This window comes from Polypterus senegalus, chromosome 6 (assembly GCF_016835505.1).
Source record: "Polypterus senegalus isolate Bchr_013 chromosome 6, ASM1683550v1, whole genome shotgun sequence".
In the NCBI taxonomy this organism is placed as follows: domain Eukaryota; kingdom Metazoa; phylum Chordata; class Cladistia; order Polypteriformes; family Polypteridae; genus Polypterus; species Polypterus senegalus.
The window spans coordinates 4,582,377-4,604,319 of record NC_053159.1 but is presented as its reverse complement, the minus strand read 5'-3'; the positions used below and the strand labels follow the sequence as shown (position 1 = coordinate 4,604,319).

General features: G+C 43.0%; 2 protein-coding genes across 3 annotated transcripts in view; one reads left to right on the top strand and one right to left on the bottom strand.

Annotated features, from left to right (window-relative positions):
* Positions 1-8,409, top strand: part of creb1b (cAMP responsive element binding protein 1b) — a 59,366-nt gene extending 50,957 nt beyond the window's left edge. The window contains exons 7-10 of one of the 2 annotated variants that reach the window (XR_005634013.1): positions 2,116-2,269; positions 2,357-2,965; positions 4,954-5,180; positions 6,916-8,409. Coding sequence is in view for 1 of the 2 variants with exons in the window: in XM_039755312.1 (XP_039611246.1) it covers positions 2,116-2,269; positions 2,357-2,501 (299 nt within the window). In the remaining variant the exon portion in view is untranslated. Of the gene's footprint in view, positions 1-2,115; positions 2,270-2,356; positions 4,415-4,953; positions 5,181-6,915 lie in introns of those variants that run through there. The other variant, XM_039755312.1, reaches the window with a different exon arrangement.
* A 6,020-nt stretch (positions 8,410-14,429) lies between these two features.
* mettl21a (methyltransferase like 21A) lies at positions 14,430-21,491 on the bottom strand. Its single transcript, XM_039755311.1, has 3 exons — positions 21,205-21,491; positions 20,067-20,178; positions 14,430-15,157 (listed from the first exon to the last, which is right to left on the bottom strand). Exons 1-3 carry the CDS (start codon positions 21,349-21,351, stop codon positions 14,760-14,762), a joined length of 657 nt encoding a protein of 218 aa, XP_039611245.1. The 5' UTR covers positions 21,352-21,491; the 3' UTR covers positions 14,430-14,759.
* Positions 21,492-21,943: the final 452 nt, after the last annotated feature.

The following is a 21,943-nucleotide window of genomic DNA, read 5'->3' as shown; positions in this document are numbered from 1 at the left end:
GTTTCATTATTGTGTCATTTCAGCACTGGAGCATTTCCATCAATGGATAGTCACATTTTATAATACAAATAATGCAAGTTCTTTTTTGTATAGCGCACTTCACTGAGTGAACATATCTTAGTTAAAATACAAGTTTAGATGATACTAATTACTGATAAACATATAAAGGCAGATTTGTTAAAAGCCACTGAGAACATGTTAGAAACGGATTAAACATAAAAGGAAACCAACAACATTTAACACTTAAGTGGAAGTACAAATACGTTTTCACTCCAAATACAACAATTAAGTCAGTAGAAAAGACAAAGCGTCGTGCAGGGCGGTGGAGGCAGTTGGGTAAGCTGCCGTGTCACGTGTAAGCAGAATGGTAGCAGCACCGTGTGTGTGACGATCACCTATCATTTCCTTCAGAGGACTGTCAAGTTTTTGCCCTCATTCTAAAATACTAAAGTTCTTTATGGTAGCAAAGCGTCTCACATTTTCTTGTTGGGTCGTTACGAGCAGCCAGTTTCCATTCTAACTAGAGATTAGTAGATGCGCAGATCAACGTGAACGACCACTAAACCCTGATTTACTGTGGATATGTAGGGGAGTCCATCTGATATCTATCCAAACATGATGTGGACCCTGAAAACATATTTTAATGGCAGGTTTAAATATAATCCAACTAAACTTTATATGGATTTAATGTAAATACAAAATGGACTTTGAAGGGGATCTTTGAGAAAATCAGTGGTCATTGGCAACAGAAGAGAACTTGTTTTGAATATTGTTGAAATTGGATGCTTTAAAAAGAGTGCAGGGCCAGATCCGGCCTGTGGATCTTAAGAATGACGCCCCTGATTTAGCTTGATATTTAGTGATTTAAGTATTTTGCCTCTCTCTATAATTATTTTCTCTTATGTTTTGTCTCTGTTGGAAGTTTACAGGGGCACCCGTGGCTATTGTATATTTTCCCACCACATCTGGTTTTGTGGCTGATGTTGCTAGAGTAAGCTCTAACCTTTGTGATCAAGTACTGGGGTAAATAGATTTGGGAAGTGAATAGTAATCCGATAGTAAAGTCCAGACATTCTGCTGTTCACGTAACTGACAACAGTGATAGTTTTAGGACCAAGCCACTTTGTTAACCATACATACCATATATACTCGCGTATAAGTTGGGTCTTGAAACCCGAAAAATCGATCCTAAAATCAGACCCCAACTTATACGCCCGTTCAAAAATAAGACACTTAATTTTATTTATTTATTTATTTACATCTTCTTGCAGTCTCCTCCAATCTCTCATCAGTTTCTCAGACACATTGAATTTTGTTGCAGCAGTGCAGTTACCAATTTCTTTCGCCACATCGATGACTTTTTATTTAAAACCAGCTTCATATTTTCTTCTGATCGAACACTCCACCATAGATAGGGGATGATCTTACGATTAAGGTGTGTGAGGGTGTAAGACACAAAACCGTGCAAACGTCGCTTCAGAATAGTTTGGGTATTACTGCGTGGTCACGTAGGCACAATATATAGAAGAAAAAGGCAGTGTGCTCCGTGGTTCCTCTCTCAGGTGGGCGTTAGCATATCATAATCTCTTGGACCAATAGCGTGAGTTTACCGCATTCGACTTATATGCCCGACATTATAAAATACTGGAAATCATACGGTAAAATCAAGCCCCGACTTATCCACGGGAGAACTTAAATGCAAGTACAGATGGTATTTACCAAATGGGTGACTACAGGCATGTGAGGTGTCATGTCTGTTGATGCCAGCTGACTTACATAGAGAATTTCACATAAGCTACAGATAATGTAAGGAAGAGTGTAGGTTTTTGTATGAATTGTGACCACAGATGTTTAGTAATATTTTTCTTTCAAAAATTGCCTGACAATTGGTGTTGCTGAACCAATATTATCATTGTAAGACATTCACTCATCTTCAGAAGAACAAAAGCATTACAAGTATGCCTGTACAATAGCCTACTGGTTAACTCAGTCAGTGTTGTCCGTTTTTAAAAAAAAAAAAAAAAGGTGAGGCTCACTATATTCATTGGCCAACCAATACGTTGGCGTTTCATTTTAGTTATTTATTTATTTTTTTTCTGTATTTGCCTTTACCAGCGGCATCAGGAGATGTCCAAGCTTATCAGATACGTACTGCTCCCACCAGCACCATTGCTCCTGGTGTTGTTATGGCCTCTTCGCCCGCACTACCCACTCAACAGACTGCCGAAGAAGCAGCACGGAAAAGGGAAGTGCGCCTTATGAAGAACAGGTAAGGCCTAAGTGGATGCAAGTCAGACATTTCATTTTGGGAACTGGGAATGTGAATGAATACTTAAGTGTCACTTTACTTTGGCAGGGAGGCAGCACGTGAATGTCGCCGGAAGAAGAAAGAATATGTAAAATGTCTGGAAAATAGAGTGGCAGTACTGGAAAACCAGAACAAGACTCTGATTGAGGAACTAAAAGCACTTAAAGACCTTTATTGCCATAAATCTGATTAACTACCAGGACAATTTGCAGATATATACTGTATATAGACTAGCCTGGCATACATGAACCGGGCAAAAGACGTGTTTTCTAAATGTTGTTTTTTTATGCTGCAGACTGCCTATATGAGAAATATTGGATTATTCGTACATGTTACCTTTGGATCATGACATATATGAGATTTAAAATAACAACCGCCAAATCGACCCTTTTTTTAAGAACTCATCTCAAAATAGTGTTTCTTTTTCCTTCCACCTGAGAATTTCCCTTCACAAGTGTGCATCGTGTTGTTCATATGTAAAAGGACAAATGACTTCTTGACTGAATAGAACCTGCAAGTCTTGGGAATTCTACTGCTACCTTTCACGGTTACCAAGTTGCCATTGGAGTAAAAAGAATTTTTTTTTTTTTTTTTTTTTTTTTTATGGAGTCGGCGTACAAAATTGGACAGCAGAGAATTTTTTTGCCCTAGCACAATGTGAGCAGAGGTCCTTCATCTTTTCAAGTTGTTATTTTTTTTATATCTGGGTTACCTGTTAAATAGCTATGATATGACTGAAATAAATTACAGGTACTGTCTCTGTAGTTTATAAAGCCCTCAATAACGTTCACCCCATCCTCTTTATTTTAGAGTTTCCTTTGTGCAATTTGAACTGACAAAAAAAACAAAAGAGGTGTCGAGGTGAAAAACGATGTGGTCTGCCTGCGTTGTATGCCACTCTGCAAGAATGCATGTCGGTGCTCTTTATTTCTGTGTGAACATTTCTCCTATTCAAATCACGATAAAAAAAAGAATAATAATCAAGTATTATACATGTTGTCTTGCTATCCTTGTCTTAGTGACCGGGTTAAGTAACATTTTGTTTATGTACATTACCTTAAAAAGGTATCATGTAAGCTGTATCACTTTTTTTTTCTGGGAACAAAGTGAGCCTCAATTTGTGTGGCATTTTTAAAAAAAAATAAACTCTGGGTTAATGAATTCTGTACACTCAAAACAGCCGTTGCAAAGAGGAGAGTTTTTTTAAAACATTTAAGATGTATTTGCTGTTAGAAGTTTGATTCGGCAAGGCAACTCTAGGGAGACGTCACCAGATATTTTCTTTTATGTTTAGTTGACTTGAAAGGGCTCTTATTGTAATGAGTGGCATTTCTTTTGTGTGTGCGTGCGCGTGTGAGTGCGTGTGTGTGCGTGTGTGTGAGTGTGTGTGTGAGCGCTTCCTCTTGACTCAAAGTTAGACTCGTCTGCCAACGCGTGCCACAAGAGTTTTCACTAAGCTCCTAGGAAGCCATTTTTTTAATGGCAGAGACTGAATTTAACGTACAAAGAAAAGCAAATCACGTACATCTTAAATACCGAGGTTTTATTTTATTTTATTTTTTTCCAGTGGAATAATGTGTATTTGAATGCATCAGGTATACCATCTCAGTAGACCTGTATTTTGTTCCAGTGTATTATGAAAATCATGTTAATCATGTTCTATTATATTATTATTACTTTTTCTGCTTCATTTGTGTATATCAGCTGGACCATAGTTTGTAGTGAAATATTACAATAGCGGTGTGAATCAGGAAAGCCCGTTCCTTGTAAACTGAATATGCCGAATTTTTATCTCTTGCCACTCAGTCCATGTGGTAGTTAACTGCATGTTCCTTACGGTTAACTTTACAGTAATTGTGTGTGCGTGTGTGCGTGTATTTTGTTTCTTGCCCCCATTTTGGTATCTTATGCCACAATGTATTATAAATTGTCCAAGGTTCAGTTTTTACATTGTGTTATTTTTGTTGTTTATTATTATTATTTTTTTTTTATATTTACCTTAGATGCATCTTAAAATTCTGTCAAACAGATAAGAAAATTTGTAATGGTTGTCTTACGGTTTAAAGATCACCGGGAGTCCTTTCCATCTATTTATCCTTGTGGCAGCTATTGAAAGTGGCTTTTAAGATCAAATATATCAACGAAACTCAAAGTTTCTGATAGCATTACGCTGAATTTCTATTCTGTGTTTAGAGGATTTGTTTTATAATAAAAACCTTAAAAAAATCTACAAAACTACAGAATGAATCCTTTGAGAATTTTTTTTTTTTATATCGTGTTCTTTTTTTCTCCCCCTTTTTTTTTTCCGCCCTACCGCAATGCAGTTTCAATTTTGCACAATTTGTTCGCTGATTTTAGCCTGGCTGCTCTTCTACTCTTCATATCCAGTTAGTGGGCAGGCAGGCAGGCACTGTGGTGTGGTGGTTAAGGTTTTGGACTTCAAACCCCCTGAGCAAGTCACTTCACCTGCCTGGGCTCCAATTGGAAAACCAAGAGAAATGTCACCAGTTACATCATAGATGTTGTAAGTCGCTGTGGATAAAGGAGGCAGCCAAATAAGTAAATGTTAATTAGCTAACTTGGGATGTATTGAGCGTTTATCATGTGCAGTCTGTCTGTGTTCACCTGTTTCTTTTCTCCCACAGTTGAGTTACAAACAAGCAGGCCATTTAAATTTACATCCTGTGGACTGGCATTCTGTGCAGATGATGTGATTCTTTTCTACACCAGAGCCTACCAGCCTGGACTTCCACTGCAGCATTCATTCATCCACTCACTGGATGAGGCCGATGACCAAGTCTGTCCTGTGCAGCTGCAGCGCAAAACAACAATTGATGGCCACTCCATGTGGAACCGCATTCTGCAGCCTAAAGTAAGTCTGAGCAATTAAAATTAAAGTTTCATTTGGCATACGAGGTGTGGCATAAAAGTAATGAGACTGGCAACACTGCAAGCGACCTGGCAACGCTGCGCTGTTGTCCTTGATAGAGCCCGTGTATCAGTACCCTCCCATAGCCCAGTGCGAGTTTCACGTTAACTACGTGATTTTTGTGACTGCTATTAGCGAAGTTGTGTTTTTGGTTGTGCGTCACGCAAAATGGAACAGCGGAATTTGGAGCAACGTTGTGCCATTAAACGGCAAGTGTGACGTTTGAAAAGTTAAAACAGGCCTATGGGGAACATTCTTGATCCCGAGCTCAAGTTTTTCAGGGAGGCCTTCAACTACGAAAACCAATGAAAACATCGGACGTGTGAACACTCTTGTGAGATCAGACCGTCGTTTAACATTAAGAATGTTGAGTGAAAAATTAAATTAAACTTTGACTGAACATTTGCACATGCGAAAGGTCTGTGCCAAAATGGTGCCAAAAAACCTCACAATTGAGCAGAAGGACAATCGAAAAAACGCATTCCTGTGGTTCCTCAGCCCTCTTATTCACCTGACCTCAGTCCGTGTGACTTTTTCCTTTTTTCTAAACTGAAAAATGTCCTCAAAGGACGTCACTTCGGGACTTTAGAAAACATCCAGAAGAGTGTAACGGACATGCTGAAGACCATACCGGTTGAAGACTTCCAGCGCTGCTACCAACAGTGGGAACAACGTCTCCATCGGTGTGTCGCTGCCCAAGGGAACTACTTTGAAGGGGATAACATTGATGTTTGAAAAAAAGAAAAACTTTGCTAAATAAAAAATCAGTCTCATTACTTTTCTGCCACATCTCGTATTATATCTATCTATCTGTCTATTATATAGTACCTTTGACATCTGTCTATCTACCTGTTATATTGTGCCTTTCACATCTATCAATCTATCATATAGTGCCTTTCACATTTATCTATCTATCATATAGTCTCTTTCAAATCTATCATATAGTGCCTTTCCTATCTATCTATCATATAGCGCCTTTAACATCTATCTATCTATCTATTTATCATATAGTGCCTTTCATATCTCTCTATCTATCATATAGTCTCTTTCAAATCTATCTGTTATATAGTGCCTTTCACATTATCTGTCTATCATATAGCACCTTTAACATCTATCTATCTATCTATTTATCATATAGTGCCTTTCATATCTCTCTATCTATCTATCTATCATATAGTGCCTTTCACATCTATCTATATCTATGTATTATATAGCGCCCCTCACTCTATCAATCAATCATATAGTGCCTTTCCTATCTATCTATAGTGAGGGGGGTGTACAGACACAATATGTAGTTACACAGCATAATCATAAACCACAAAGCCTTGTACGCACGCACACACACACACACTGTACATTTATAGGTTTAGGTAGACTTTATTATCCCAGAGGGAAATTTGTTTGCAGCAGGAAAGTGTAAAAACAGAAGACGTTGTTCCAGAGATTCAACAGATAAACAAAGACACAGCCTTTGATGACCAATGTTATTTCATACAAACACACACTTGAGATCAATAAAAGTGAAGAATCATTCCTTTCAACAGTGCACAAAGTAATAACACAGACTTTAACATTTAGCAGCATCCCTACAAGTGACAGAATTAAAATGTGTATAGCTCTAGGAATAAAAGAGTTCTTAACCCTGTTGCTCTTTACCTTTGGAAACCAAAATCTGCAGCCTGATGTCAACTGCTGGAATTCCGAGCAAAGAGAATGGCGACTGTCTGGCAGAAGTGAGTTGGCTTTCTTTCTAACCCGTTTCCAATACATGTCAGTGATAGACGTCTGCTGTGAACCAATAATTCTACTGCAGGTTTTTATATCGTTGTTAAGATGGTTTATATTCTTATTGTTGAGGTTGCCAAACCAACAGATAAAATCAAATGTAATAATGGATTCAATAAAGGACTTCTAAAAAGGTGTCATCATGGTTTTGTCCACTGTAAAACAGATGAGTTTCCTAAGAAAGAAAAGTCGTGACTGCCCTTTTTTTTTTACAGATTTGTGCCTTGTTAAGATCAAAGTTTAGTTTGTTATCAGTGATTGTTCCCAGATATTTGTATTCCTCTCCCATCTTTACTGCCTTCCCTTTAATTAAAGTTGAGACAGTGGATGGTAGGGAGCACCTGAAATCTAAAACCATATCTTTTGTCTTAGAAATATTAAGTTGTAAATTAGAGTGATCACACCATTGTACAAAGCCATTGCCAGTAGGTCCATATGGCCGTCTTCCTTATCTCGTAGAAGACATACACTGACAGAGTTGTCTGTAAATTTCAGGATGTGTCTATCCTTGTGTGAACCCCTGCAGTCATTTGTGTACTGGATAAACGACAACCTTGCGGAGAGCCCACAGATACAACTGTTAGGGTATCAGAGGGACAGCCATTGGCATTCACTCTTTGTGTTCTGTTTGTTAAAAAGTCCACAATCCACCCCACCAAGTTAAGGGTCCAAACTGAATTGATCCAACATTTTCTCAACTAAAATGGTGGGTCTGGATTGTGTTAAAAGCTGATGAAAAAATCTACAAACCTCAATCTTGCATTGGTTTTTCCAATTGGTCTTACAATACATTCAAGTGTTGCTGTGGCGTCCTGCACACCCCTCTTTGCTCGGTATGGTCCAGAAGAACCTCAGTTTTGTCAAGTAGCTCTCCCTTAACTTCTCGTGGCATGAAATCCTTTGAAAAGTGAATTAATGTCTCTGCTCTAAAGTCACTTAATGTATTGGGGTGTGCAGTTTTTACCATTGGAGTAACAGTTACCTGTTTGCATTGGCTGGGCACTTGCTGTAAATCGAGGGGCATTTCAAGGGTGGAGTGGCCGACGGTGACGTATTCCGTCTGGACCCAAGCTTCTTTTGATATTTCTTTGTTTAAGGACCTTACTCCTGTTTTATTTGAAGACTTTGAAAATGGGAGCTGCGCTACTGTATATAAATAAAGTCAAATGTATTACTATTTAGTCAAGTACTTGCCTTCCCATGCAATTGCCATAGTTGTCCAGGCATTTGGTCGACTTGACACTCCAAAGAAATCGGTGTCAAGGAAGATTCTGTACATCACCATCCTTTACAGCAGCGGGTCTCAAACTTTCGCATTTCGCGCCCCCCCATTTCTACCTGGAATAATTCTGTGCCCCCTGCATAATATAAAATAGATGAGAATAACCCCTGATACAACTAACACAGGTATGATACTCGTGCCGTGTCGCGGTATCCTATCATTTTTACTTCCATAAGATTTGCATGTGTTCGGCTAACTTCAATGAAATATTTGCAATTTATTTTTTCAAAGTGCTTTAATAACTGTTAAAATGCCTTGTGTGGTTTTGGTAGTAATTCTAATCCCAAAAACAAAGAATAAATTATTTATTCTTATTTAGTTATTTTTTTTGTAAAGAAACGATTAAATATGTTTTCATTTTTAAAAATCTTGTACACAAGGACACCGATGAAGTCAATCTGTGTGAGATGAACGTATTTTCGTCCGCCTAATATTATACCACTGTTAGTTGTATCATGAAAATAACCCAATACGCAGTAGATTATTTAACTCAATTTGGCGATATTGGCTAATGTGGTGCCGTCGTGGCGCATTATCACCTGATCTACTGTTACCTGAATGTTCGCGACAGATACCGATACGTCTCGAACTTTCTGGACTGAAAATACGCGACTATAAAAGCAGCAGCGGCGGCGCTCGTCAGAGAAACAAACTTCAAATAGAAAAGGAGCTCCGAAAGTGTCGAATATCTCGAATATCAAACCACACCTGGACAGGCGGTGTGCTTTAAAGCAGGCACATATTAGTCATTAGATCGATGCCTTAGAAATGTTTAATTTTAATTTTAATGTATTTGTTATTATTATATGCTTGCAAATTTAAATTTGAAATAAAAATGTAAAAAATGTATTTTGATGTCTTGTTCATTTATTCGACGCCCCCCTTGTACAGCTTCAGCCCCACAGTTTGAGAAATCGCTGCTGTACAGATTGTTTCCAATGCCAGTGTTTTTCTTAAAGTACTGAAAAATGGAGGTTTGAAACAAGATCTGCGCTGTGCAGTGGATGGTCCGGCAGCACCCAAGGAAAGTGTCATGAGGACTGTATCCAGCGTTAGCTCCCTTGTTGGAATGAGTTCTTTTGTAATTGTGGCGTTACATAACCTGAATCTATATAGATATAATATAAAAAGGTGATATCCGTCCCTTAGTGATACGGCAGTTAAGAAATCGCACAGGAGAAATAACAGCTTTGTTTAATGACGGCTTACGCTGAATAACAGTCGAAGGAAGACCTTAGGGAGTGGGGGCCCGATGTGTAGAGTCTGCCATTTTCGTCGCTGCACTGGAAGGATTTTCAGGATCGGATAACGTTGTCTCCCATCAAAGGTGTGCCGGGCGATGTTCCAAGGCTCGCTCTTCACGTGCAGAAACCCACTTAGGTGAATATTGACATTCCAAACAAAGCAAAAGAGGATACGGTTTCATGCTGACTTTGACAGACAAAAACAGAATACAATGGTCCTTGGTCTGACTGCCCGTTTTCCAGTTGTCTGTCTTCTAATACTTGCCTAGCAGTTCTCATATGGTGAACCCCTGTGCTAAATCTGACTTTGTGTCAACTGTACATATGAGTGGAAACAGGCAGATTTATAAGATACTGTATATTTGCACAGAGCACAGTGACATATTAAACTTACACACTTATTACAACAGCTGGAGAGTGGAGCTCGCAGTGTGTGGGATACTGTACAGTGACTCACCTCTACCATTTGCCGATGAATTTCATCTGAGCTTTTGCTCAAGGCATACAGTATCAAAAGTTTTAGTTCAGTTTTGATGTTTGCAGTGCAGAATCTATTGGAATGTATTTTGTAACGCATGTCAACATCTTAACATCTGCAATAAGACGCTGGACAGTTTGACATCCGTGGCAGAGCGACGGGCGCTGAGCAGACTCCTGCCAATCATGGAGAATCCACTGAACAGGATCATCTCCAGACAGAGGAGCAGCTTCAGCGACAGACTGCGGTCACCGTCCTGCTCCACTGACAGACTGAGGAGACCCCACACTATGTGACTCGGGGGGGTAAACGTTAACATTATACAAAGTTATTGTCTGTTATACCTTCATTGTTATCACTCTTTAATTTAATATTGTTCTTTATCAGTATGCTGCTGCTGGAGTTTGTGAATTTCCCCTTGGGATTAATAAAGTATCTATCTATCTATCTCCCTTCCTTGAACCGTCACCTTATCGTGGTGGAGGGGTTTGCGTGTCCCAATGATCCTAGGAGCTATGTTTTCCGGGGCTTTATGTCCCTGGTAGGGCCACCCAAGGCAAACTGGTCCTTGGTGAGGGATGAGACAAAGAACGGTTCAACACCTCCAATGAAGAATAAAAACTGTGGACAACGTTTTCCCTTGCCCAGACGCGGGTCACCGGGGCCCCCCCTCTGGAGGTGGGGCTCGATGGCGAGCGCCTGGTGGCCAGGCACAGCCCGAAGAGGTAACGTGGGTCCTCCTTCCCATGGGCTCACCACCTATGGGAGGGGCCAAGGAGGTCAGGTGCAGTGTGAGTTGGGTGGTGGCCGAAGGCGGGGACCTTGGCGGTCTGATCCCTGGCTACAGAAACTGGCTCTTGGGACGTGGAATGAGCCTGAGCTAGTGCGCGAGGTCGAGAGGTTCCGGCTAGATATAGTCGGACTCACCTCGACGCACAGCTTGGACTCTGGAACCAATCTCCTTGAGAGGGGCTGGACTCTCTACCACTCTGGAGTTGCCCCGGTGAGAGGCCGAGCAGGTGTGGGCATACTTATTGCCCCCCGACTTGGAGCCTGTGCATTGGGGTTTACCCGGTGGACGAGAGGGTGGCCTCCCTCCGCCGGGTGGGGAAGGGTCCTGACTGTTGTTTGTGCGTATCGCGAACAGCAGTTTGGAGTATCCACCCTTTTTGGAGTCTCTGGAGGGGTTGCTAGAGGGCATACCTTCTGGGGATTCCCTCGTTTTGCTGGGAGACTTCAATGCTCACGTGGGCAATGACAGTGAGACCTGGAAGGGCGTGATTGGGAGGAATGGCCCCCCCGATCTGAACCCGAGCGGTGTTTTGTTATTGGACTTCTGTGCTCGTCATGGATTGTCCATAACGAACACCATGTTCAAGCATAAGGGTGTTCATATGTGCACTTGGCACCAGGACACCCTAGGCCTCAGGTCGATGATCGACTTTGTGGTCGTGTCGCCGGACTTGCGGCCATATGTCTTGGACACTCGGGTGAAGAGAGGGGCGGAGCTGTCAACTGATCACCACCTGGTGGTGAGTTGGCTTCGATGGTGGGGGAAGATGCCGGTCAGACCTGGTAGGCCCAAGCGTGTTGTGAGGGTCTGCTGGGAACGGCTGGCAGAGTCCCCTGTCAGAAGTAGCTTCAACTCCCACCTCCGGCAGAACTTCAACCACGCCCCGAGGGAGGTGGGGACATTGAGTCGAATGGGCCATGTTCCGTGCCTCTATTGTTGAGGCGGCTGACCGGAGCTGTGGCCGCAAGGTGGTCGGTGCCTGTCGTGGCGGCAATCCCGAACCCGTTGGTGGACACGCGTGAGGGATGCCGTCAAGCTGAAGAAGGAGTCCTATAGGACTTTTTGTCCTGTGGGTCTCTGGAGGCAGCTGATAGGTACCGGCAGGCCAAGCGGAACGCGGCTTCGGTTGTTGCTGAGGCAAAAACTCGGGCATGGGAGGAGTTTGAGAGGCCATGGAGAGCGACTTTGGACGGCTTCGAGGAGAGTCTGGTCCACCGTCCGGCGTCTCAGGAGGGGGAAGCAGTGCAGTGTCAACACCGTATATAGTGGGAATGGTGCGCTGCTGACCTCGACTCGACGTTGTGGTCGGTGGGAGGAGTACTTCGAAGACCTCCTCAATCCCACTAACATGCCTTCCAATGAGGAAGCAGAGCCTGGGGACTCTGAGGTGGGCTCTCCCATCTCTGGGACTGAAGTCACCGAGGTGGTCAAAAAACTCCTTGGTGGCAGGGCCCGGGGTGGATGAGATCGCCGGAGTTCCTTAAGGCTCTGGATGTTGTAGGACTGTCTTGGTTGACACGTCTCTGCAACATCGCATGGACATCGGGACAGTGCCTCTGGATTGGCAGACCGGGGTGGTGGTCCCCTCTTTAAAAGGGGACCGGAGGGTGTGTTCCAACTATAGAGGGATCACACTCCTCAGCCTCCCTGGAAAAGTCTATTCGGGGTTCTGGAGAGGAGGGTCCGCCGGATAGTGAACCTCGGATTCAGGAGGAACAGTGTGGTTTTAGTCCTGGTCGCTGAACAGTGGACCAGCTCTTCACCCTTAGCAGAGTCCTGGAGGGTGCATGGGAGTTTGCCCGACCGGTCTACATGTGTTTTGTGGACTTGGAAAAGGCATTCGACCGTGTCCCTCGGGAATCCTGTGGGGGTGCTCGGGAGTATGGGGTACCGGACCCCTGATAAGAGCTGTTCGGTCTCTGTACAACCGTGTCAGAGCTTGGTCCGCATTGCGGCAGTAAGTCGAGCCCGCTTCCAGTGAGAGTTGGACTCCGCCAGGGCTGCCCTTTGTCACCATTCTGTTCATAACTTTTATGGACAGAATTTCTAAGCGCAGCCAGGGTGTTGAAGGGGTCGGTTTGGTGGACTCAGGATTGGGTCACTGCTTTTGCAGATGATGTTGTCCTGTTTGCTTCATCAGGCCGTGATCTTCAGCTCTCTCTGGATCGGTTCGCAGCTGAGTGTGAAGCGGCTGGGATGAGAATCAGCACCTCCAAATCCGAGAGCATGGTCCTCAGCCGGAAAAGGGTGGAGTGCCCTCTCAGGGTTGGGGGAGAGATCCTGCCCCAAGTGGAGGAGTTCAAGTATCTCGGGGTCTTGTTCACGAGTGAGGGAAGAATGGAGCGTGAGATCGACAGGCGGATTGGTGCGGCATCCGCGGTGATGCGGCTCTGCATCGGTCTGTCGTGGTGAAAAAGGAGCTGAGCCGTAAGGCAGAGCTCTCAATTTACCAGTCGATCTACGCTCCTACCCTCACCTATGGTCATGAGCTATGGGTAGTGACCGAAAAGAGCGAGATCGCGAATACAAGGCTGAAATGAGTTTCCTCCGCAGGGTGTCTGGGCTTTCCCTTAAAGATAGGGTGAGAAGCTCAGTCATCCGGGAGGGGCTCAGAGTAGAGCCGCTGCTCCTCCGCATCGAGAGGAGTCAGATGAGGTGGCTCGGCATCTGATCAGGATGCCTCCTGGACGCCTCCCTGGTGAGGTGTTCCGGGCACGTCCAACCGGGAGGAGGCCCCAAGGAAGACCCAGGACACGCTGGAGGGACTGTGTCTCCCGGCTGGCCTGGGAACGCCTTTGGGATTCTCCCGAAGAGCTGGAAGAAGTGGCCGGGAGAGGAAGTCTGGGCCTCTCTGATTAAGCTGCTGCCCCCGCGACCCGACCTCGGATAAGTGGAAGAGGATGAATGGATGGATGGATCTATCTATCTATCTATGTTGTAATAAAATGGATTGCATTTATTATTCCAACAGGTGGCACATCACAACAATTTGTAGTAATGAAATACATATGCATCTGTTATATGCCATTTGGTACAGGATTTGTAAAAGCAGTGTTAATGATTGTGATATGCCATCTGTTAGAATGACAAACGCTATGCATTTTCTTACTAAACACTAGCTGTGCTACCCAACTAAGACAGATTGAAATCAAAGTAATTAATGTAGACCTTAGTGTGAGCGTTAGCAGTACAACATGCAATGCATACTGTATCTCTGTTATATGTCATTTGTATGTATATATATATATATATATATATATATATATATATATATATATATATATATGTATGGGATTCATATATCCATCCATCCATTATCCAACCTGCTAAATCCTAACTACAGGGTCACGGGGGTCTGCTGGAGCCAATCCCAGCCAACACAGGGCGCAATGTAGGAACAAATCCCCGGACAGGGCACCTGCCCACCACAGGGGATTTGTATAAAGAGTGTTAAATGTTTGTGAGGTGCCATCTGTTGGAGTGACAGAGACATGGCAACTGGATGGACATAAAGATGTACAGACACTTACCCTGCATGAGACCTGCTAAAGCCTTTCACGTTAATCCAGATTGCATTCACTTTAAATCAATTTGGCACACTCGACATACATTCAGTCAACTTTGGCCTTTATTTTCGGTACCGGTACCTTGTTCCAGTTCTGAAGTAGTTTAGATGCTAAAGAAATTAATTTCATCACAAATGTATATTATTGCAGATTTTTAAAATGTGGGGATAGTTTCCATCATTTGGTTAGCTGTAAGTCTTGGCTTTTGTATTTAATTAAAAACTAAGTGAAGAGAAACACACAGGGGTTTACAGATCCAAAAAAGTCACATAATGCATTTCAGTTGTCTGTGATACATGAGCCAGAAGACATTCTGCAAAATGCCAACCATTTTTGAAAGTCACGTTATCCAAATATGGGGTCACAGGTACTTTTCACAAGTCCCGATTAGTTTGGTGTTTTTGGGCCTTGTATATGTGAATGTCCCGTTCAGGATCATAGTGGACCTCTCTTACCATAAAGGTTTGCTCCATCATCTTCAGGAATACGCTGTCTCGCTCATATCGAATCCTACAAGAAAGCAGTATCGTTGTCTTCTCGGAACTTAAGTAGTCCAGTGTGTTCAGCAAATCTTGGAAGGTTTCTTCAAGATAAACAATATCAGCTCCTAAAATAAGATCATAGCTGCCCCTTTCAAAACATTCCAGGTTTTCCCCCCAAGTCAGTTCAGCAATTCTAGCCTTCATTTGTACATCTGGTGGAAGATTAGCTTTGACATTTGTTTGCAAAAATTCTAGCGCTGATTTTCTGTCGGTGATGGTAACATTGGCACCTGGAGGAGAAATTAAAATCGGCATTACAACCAGCTGAGCTGATGATGCATAAGATTAAAGTAAAACTAGCATTAGCAACGTGTCATCTGCTTATACACAAACACACATACACAGCCTTTACTTTGTTAACTGAAAAATCCCATATTTGGTTTCAGTCAAATTAGACAGGAATTTTATTGGATTTGAAGTGATACATTTCACCATGGCACACGCACCTAGCAAGTCTTTCTTTATTAGTATCTGCAGATAATGTTGATTCTGTGGGATCAGAATTTAAAAAGAGTAAAATCGGGCAAAGTTCATGGCTCAGAAACCAGACTGTGGAGTCAATGGGTCAGTGGTCTGTGAGTGTAGCACGGTTGAAAAATGCTAAATATATGCAAAAGGAATATTATTTAAAAATATAAGATGGGGGGGGAGGAGTGCTGTCTTATACAGGAAGCAATGTCTGAAATAAATTTAGGGGTTTAGACTGATGCAAAACTCGTCACCTACGCAATGTACAGAACCAATGAAAATGTCAAATGAAATGTTAGGTTGCATTGCAAAGACTGTAGACTGTATATTGTACTCATGAGCCATGTCTGGAGTAGGGGACGCACAAACCAGTGTGTTTCTTCGCACCGGTCCCAAGCCCGGATAAATAGGGAGGGTTACGTCAGGAAGGGCATCCGGTGTCAAATTTTGCCAAATCAATGTGCGGACAACAATACAAATTTCCATACTGGATCGGTCGAGCCCCAGGTTAACAACGACCGCCTTCAGTATTATTAGCCAACAGGGTGCTGGCGGAAATTGGGCTACTGTTGGCCGAAGAAGAGGGGGGAGACATGTCCGCAGGCAGGAGGAGAGGAGGAAAGTAAAGAGAGTGGAACTGAGGGTAGGAACTTTGAATGTCGGCAGTATGACTGGTAAGGGGAGAGAGTTAGCAGATATGATGGAGAGAAGGAAGGTTGATATATCGTGTGTGAAAGAGGGAAGTAAGGCCAGGTGGATTGGAGGAGGATTCAAATTGTTCTATCATGGTGTGGATGGGAGGAGAAATGGGGTAGGAGTTATTCTGAAGGATCAGCTTGTCAAGAGTGTTAGGAGGTGAAAAGAGAGTCAGACAGAGTGATGATTATGAAGGTGTGATGATGACTGTTGTTAGTGCATATGCTCTGCAGGTTGGGTGTGCAATGGGTGTGAGAGAAGATTTTTGGAGTGAGTTGGATGAAATGATGGACAGTGTACCCAAGGGACAGAAAGTGGTGATTGGAGCAGATTTCACTGGGCATGTTGGTGAAGGGAACAGAGGAGATGATGGGTAGGTATGGTGTCAAAGAGAGGAATGAAGAAGGTCAGAGGATAGTGGATTTTGCCAAAAGGATGGACATGGCTCTGGTGACTGCGTATTTTAAGAAGAGGGAGGAACATAGGGTGACGTATAAGAGTGGAGGAAGATGAACACAGGTAGATGACATCCTATGCAGAAGAGTCAATCTGAAGGAGATTGAAGACTGCAAAGTGGTGGCAGGGGAAAGTGTAGTTAAGCAGCATAGGATGGTCTATAGGATGATGTTGGAGATCGAGAAGAGGAAGCGAGTGAGGGCAGAGCCAATGATCAAATGGTGGAAGTTGAAAAAGGAAGACTGCAAGGTTGAGTTTTAGGGAGGAGGTGAGACAGGCACTGGGTGGCAGTGAAGAGTCACCAGACAGCTGGAAAATGTAGTAAGGGTGACAGCAAGAAAGGTGCTTGGCGTGACCTCTGGAAAGAGGAAGGAGGAAAAGGAAACCTGGTGTTGGAATGAGGAAATACAGGAGAGTATACAGAGGATGGCAAAAAAGAAGTGGGACAGTCAGGGAGATGCAGAAAGTAGACAGGATTACAAGGAGATAAGGCACAAGGTGAAGAGAGGGGTGATGAAGGCTAAAGAAAAGGAGTATGATGAGTTGTATGAGAGGTTGGACACTAAGGAGGGAGAAAAGGACCAGTGGGCTACAGAGAGGGACCGAACTGGGAAAGATGAGCAGCAGGTTGGGGTGATAAAGGATAAAGATGGAAACATAGTCACAAGTGAGGAGAGTGTGTTGAGCAGATGGAAAGAGTACTTTGAGAGGCTGATGAATGAAGAACACGAGAGAGAGAGAACAGCTTGGATGATGTGGAAAGAGATAGTGAATCAGGAAGGGCAACGGGTAAGCAAGGAGGAAGTAAGGACAATGATGAAGAGGATGAAGAATGGAAAGGCCGTTGGTCCAGATGACATACCTGTGGAAACATGGAGGTGTCTAGGAGATGGCAGTGGAGTTTCTAACCAGACTGTTTAATGGAAAGTGTGAGGATGCCTAAAGTGTGGAGAAGTAGTACTGGTGCTGATATTTAAGAATAAGGGGGATGTGCTGGACTGTAGTAAATATAGGGGGATAAAATTGATGAGCTACAGCATGAAGGTATGGGAAAAAGTAGTGGAAGCTCGGTTAAGAAGTGAGGTGATGATTGGCGAGCAGCAGGATGGTTTCATGCCAAGAAAGAGCACCACAGATGCGATGTTTGCTCTGAGGATGTTGATGGAGAAGTTTAGAGAAGGCCAGGAGGAGTTGCATTGTGTCTTTGTGGACCTGGAGAAAGCAAATGACAGGGTGACTGAGAGGAGCTGTGGTGTTGTATGAGGAAGTCGGGAGTGGCAGAGGAGTATGTAAGAGTTGTACAGGATGTGAACGAGGGAAGTGTGACTGTGGTGAGGTCTGCGGTAGGAGTGACGGAGGTGCGATTACATCAGGGATCGGCTCTGAGCCCTTTCTTATTTGCAATGGTGATGGACAGGCTGACAGACGAGATTAGACAGGAGTCCCTGTGGACTGTGATGTTTGCTGATGACATTGTGATCTGTAGTGAGGGTTGGGAGCAGGTTGAGGAGACCCAGGAGAGGTGGAGATATGAGAGGAGAGGAATGAAGGTCAGTAGGACCACCAAGACAGAATACATGTGTGTAAATGAGAAGGAGGTCACTGGGATGGTGAGGATGAGGGAGTAGAGTTGGCGAAGGTGGATGAGTTTAAATACTTGGGATCAACAGTACAGAGTAACAAGGATTGTGGAAGAGAAGTGAAGAAGAGAGTGCAGGCAGTGTGGAGTGGGTGAAGAAGAGTGTCAGGAGTGATTTGTGACAGACGGGTATCAGCAACAGTGAAAGGGAAGGTCTACAGGACGGTAGTGAGACCAGCTATGTTGTATGGGTTGGAGACGGTGGGACTGACCAGAAAGCAGGAGACAGATACTCACAGGTAAGTCCGGACTTGATTTTATCATATTTTATAATGTCGGTCGTATAAGTCGAATGCAGAAAACTCGCACTATTGGTCTAAGACAGGGTTGTCGAACTCCGGGCCTGGAGGGCCACAGTGGCTGCAGGTTTTCATTTTAACCCTTTTCCTAATCAGCGAGCAGTTTTCACTGCTAATTCATTCCTTAATTTTAATAGCTTTGTTTTGGAGGATTCAGTCCTTTAAATTGATTTCTTTCTTCATTAAATGGCAGCCAAACAGAAATGAGATGTGAAACGAGCCAACAGATGACCAGCTAAACTGGGATTTCAAACTTCAACCAATCTCTTAAGGTTAGATGGTTAGAATGAAATCCTGCAGCCACTGCGGCCCTCCAGGACTGGAGTTCGACAGCCGTGGTCTAAGATTTTATGATATGTTAACGCCCACCTGAGAGAGTAACCACGGAGCACACAGCCTTTTTTTTTATGTGGGTGCGGCAATGCGCTGTATCAGTGTGTGCTCCTGACCTCTCTCTCTCTCTCTCTCTGGTGTCTACGTGACCACACGGTAATTAATACCCAAACTATTTTGAAGCAAAGTTTGCACTGATTTGTGTTTTTTGTATCTCACACCCTCATACACCTTTATCGTAAGAGCATCTCTTATCTACTAAGGAGCATTCGATCAGAAGAAAATATGAAGCTGGTTTTAAATTAAAAGTCGAAGTGAAGTGGCGAAAGAAATTGGTAACTGCGCAGATGCAACAAAATTTTGGTAAACTGATGTGAGACTGGAGGAGGCAAGAAGATGAAAGAAAAAAAAATGTGTCGCATTTTTGAACGGGCGTGTAAGTCGGGGTCTGATTTTTATGATAAGATTTTTCGCGTTTCAAGAACCGACTTATACAGTGCATCCGGAAAGTATTCACAGCACATCACTCTTTCCACATTTTGTTATGTTACAGCCTTATTCCAAAATAGATTAAATTCATTTTTTTCCTCATAATTCTACACACAACACCCCATAATGACAACGTGAAAAAAGTTTACTTGAGATTTTTGCAAATTTATTAAAAATAAAAAAAATTGAGAAATCCCATGTACATAAGTATTCATAGCCTTTGCCATGAAGCTCCAAACTGAGCTCAGGTGCATCCTGTTTCCCCTGATCATCCTTGAGATGTTTCTGCAGCTTAATTGGAGTCCACCTGTGGTCAATTCAGTTGACGTGACATGATTTGAAAGGCACACACCTGTCTATAGAAGGTCCCACAGTTGACAGTTCATGTCAGAGCACAAACCAAGCATGAAGTCAAAGAAATTGTCTGTAGATCTCAAAGACTGGATTGTCTCAAGGCACAAATCTGGGGAAGGTTACAGAAAAATATCTGCTGCTTTGAAGGTCCCAATGAGCACAGTGGCCTCCATCATCCGTAAGTGGAAGAAGTTCGAAACCACCAGGACTCTCCCTAGAGCTGGCTGGCCATCTAAACTGAGCGGGGTTTGAATTCAGTCAAACTCACTCTTGATAGATCTGCCCCGAGTTTCCTATTTGGAAATCCAAATTTGACCTCAGAAATTCCAACTTCAAATGGAACACAGCATTTTTCTGCACTTGTGCTGTAACATTAAACCACCATGATATTAAATCCAAACTCACCTAATAGTGTGGCTACAATCCCCACAAGTCCTGTTCCTGCACCCAGCTCTATTGCAGACATGCCCTTCAGTTCAACTGCTCCTAGTTCAAGGTATGTACAGAGAACAACAGCCTAAAGTAAAAACATGATAAATTTAGTATTAATAAAGAATTAAAAATATCAAGATGGAAGGGATAAAGTCAGAAAAGGAGTAGAAAGAAATGGGTGGAGGAAAATAGATTTGAGAGACAACATCAGTATTCAGAGTTGATGAGGAATATAATGGAACACCAGTGTCACGCAGTTGACATTCAAGTCTGCTGTGATAAATTCATTCATTTTCAAGCCTAATGGGAATTTATTGTCATGAGTGGCAAGATCTGTCCCAGGAGCCCACTCTGGATAAAATCCAAGTTTGTTGCACGACATAATCCACACTCGGTAATACTGTGCCAATTTAGACTTGTCCAATGACCCTCCCTTGCACGTTACGGGGAAGTGACTGAAAAACCTGTGTAAGGACAACCTGCAAACATGACACAGATGACTGGACACAGGATTTGAACCCAGAACATTGGATCAGTGGGGCAGCAGAAGTACCAATTGCACCACCCAAATGGAGAACAGGCAGGTTAAATGAGTTGGTGGGGTCTGAACTTTAGCAGTTTAAAGGCCCGTGGTCTCCCACTATGACGTGCTACCTGTATAGCTTTGCTTCAAAGTGACTTATAAATTCCAAGATTGTTTTCTTTTCGACAGCTCAGGCAGTGCCAGATGAAGTAGCAGTTTTCATATTTTTTTCTGCAATTGTACCACACTTGTGTTTTATGGCACAACACCCTTAGTCACCATACCTTTCATTGAATGCCTAAGTACATCAAGTTCATTAAACAATCATGATTATTACTTCTTTATAGCCAATGATAAAACATTTGTACATTACTAGTTAGTGCTGATTGTTGTAAAATCATAGCAGTGCCGCCCTCTCCCGTGCCACTACCAAGATCGCGCTCTCCATGTTAACCAATAAACTTAAACCAACGGTATAGAATCTCCCAAACCAAGGCAAAAATCCATCTTGCTATTTTTAAAAATACATTTTAATTTCTCTCCCCAATCTTTGTAGCTCTCTTCCAGCGTTAAACATTTTAAACTTACAGCATCCCACACAACCGCTGCAACTCCCAGTTTTCCCCAATCCTGCGAAATCTTGATGTGGCGACCAGCAAACTGAAATGCAGAGGATGAGTCGTGTAGCTTCTTGAGTCCGGGAAGCAACGAATGATCATACGGCACCAGAGCCATTCGTAAAAACGAGAATGAAAATGATTTTTAAAAGAAATCACAAACGCTTTTCACTGCAGTACACTGTATCTCCAGCCAGCGGAGCCCAGGCGTCTGCAGAACACGCCGGAGTAAACTCACTGGTTGGTCGGCTGTCGACGTCATCAATTACAGACGCGTTGGGCAGGGGCCGTCTTCTTCTGATGACGTCATGAGGGGCGTATTGACGCCACGTGCGCTCCGAAGCCCGCCTTCGTGACTGAAAAGACTCAGCTTCATCCTTACGTCACAAGCCCGCTACCGTTCAAACAGACATGTCTGTGAATTAACTTGAAAATATCTAACATCTTCACTAAAAATGGAAAATGAATTTACAGATAGAAATTCTGAAATGTTCTTTGCGCAGCTTATTAGGAGCAAATGGCGACATCGTCTTCAGAAAATAGCCACGATATCAACCAGATAGGTTGTTTGGAGCCTCTTCGATTCCCAGGTCTGCAAAATGAAACTCTTAAAAATTGTTTTAATTGTTTTTTTAATTCATGAACACAATAAAAAATATAACTCGAGTGTTTCCGTCACGTCACATTTAAGTGCAAAATTGAAAAGAAAT

Bases quoted from the DNA above. Each gene is read 5' to 3' on its own strand.
- mettl21a (XM_039755311.1), bottom strand. From the start codon at position 21,351: ATGGCTCTGGTGCCGTATGATCATTCGTTGCTTCCCGGACTCAAGAAG. The intron at 20,179-21,204 runs GTAAGTTTAAAA...TTTTTACTTTAG, and splicing joins CAGCGGTTGTGTGGGATGCT to GCTGTTGTTCTCTGTACATA. The intron at 15,158-20,066 runs GTGAGTTTGGAT...TTTCTCCTCCAG, and splicing joins GATTGTAGCCACACTATTAG to GTGCCAATGTTACCATCACC.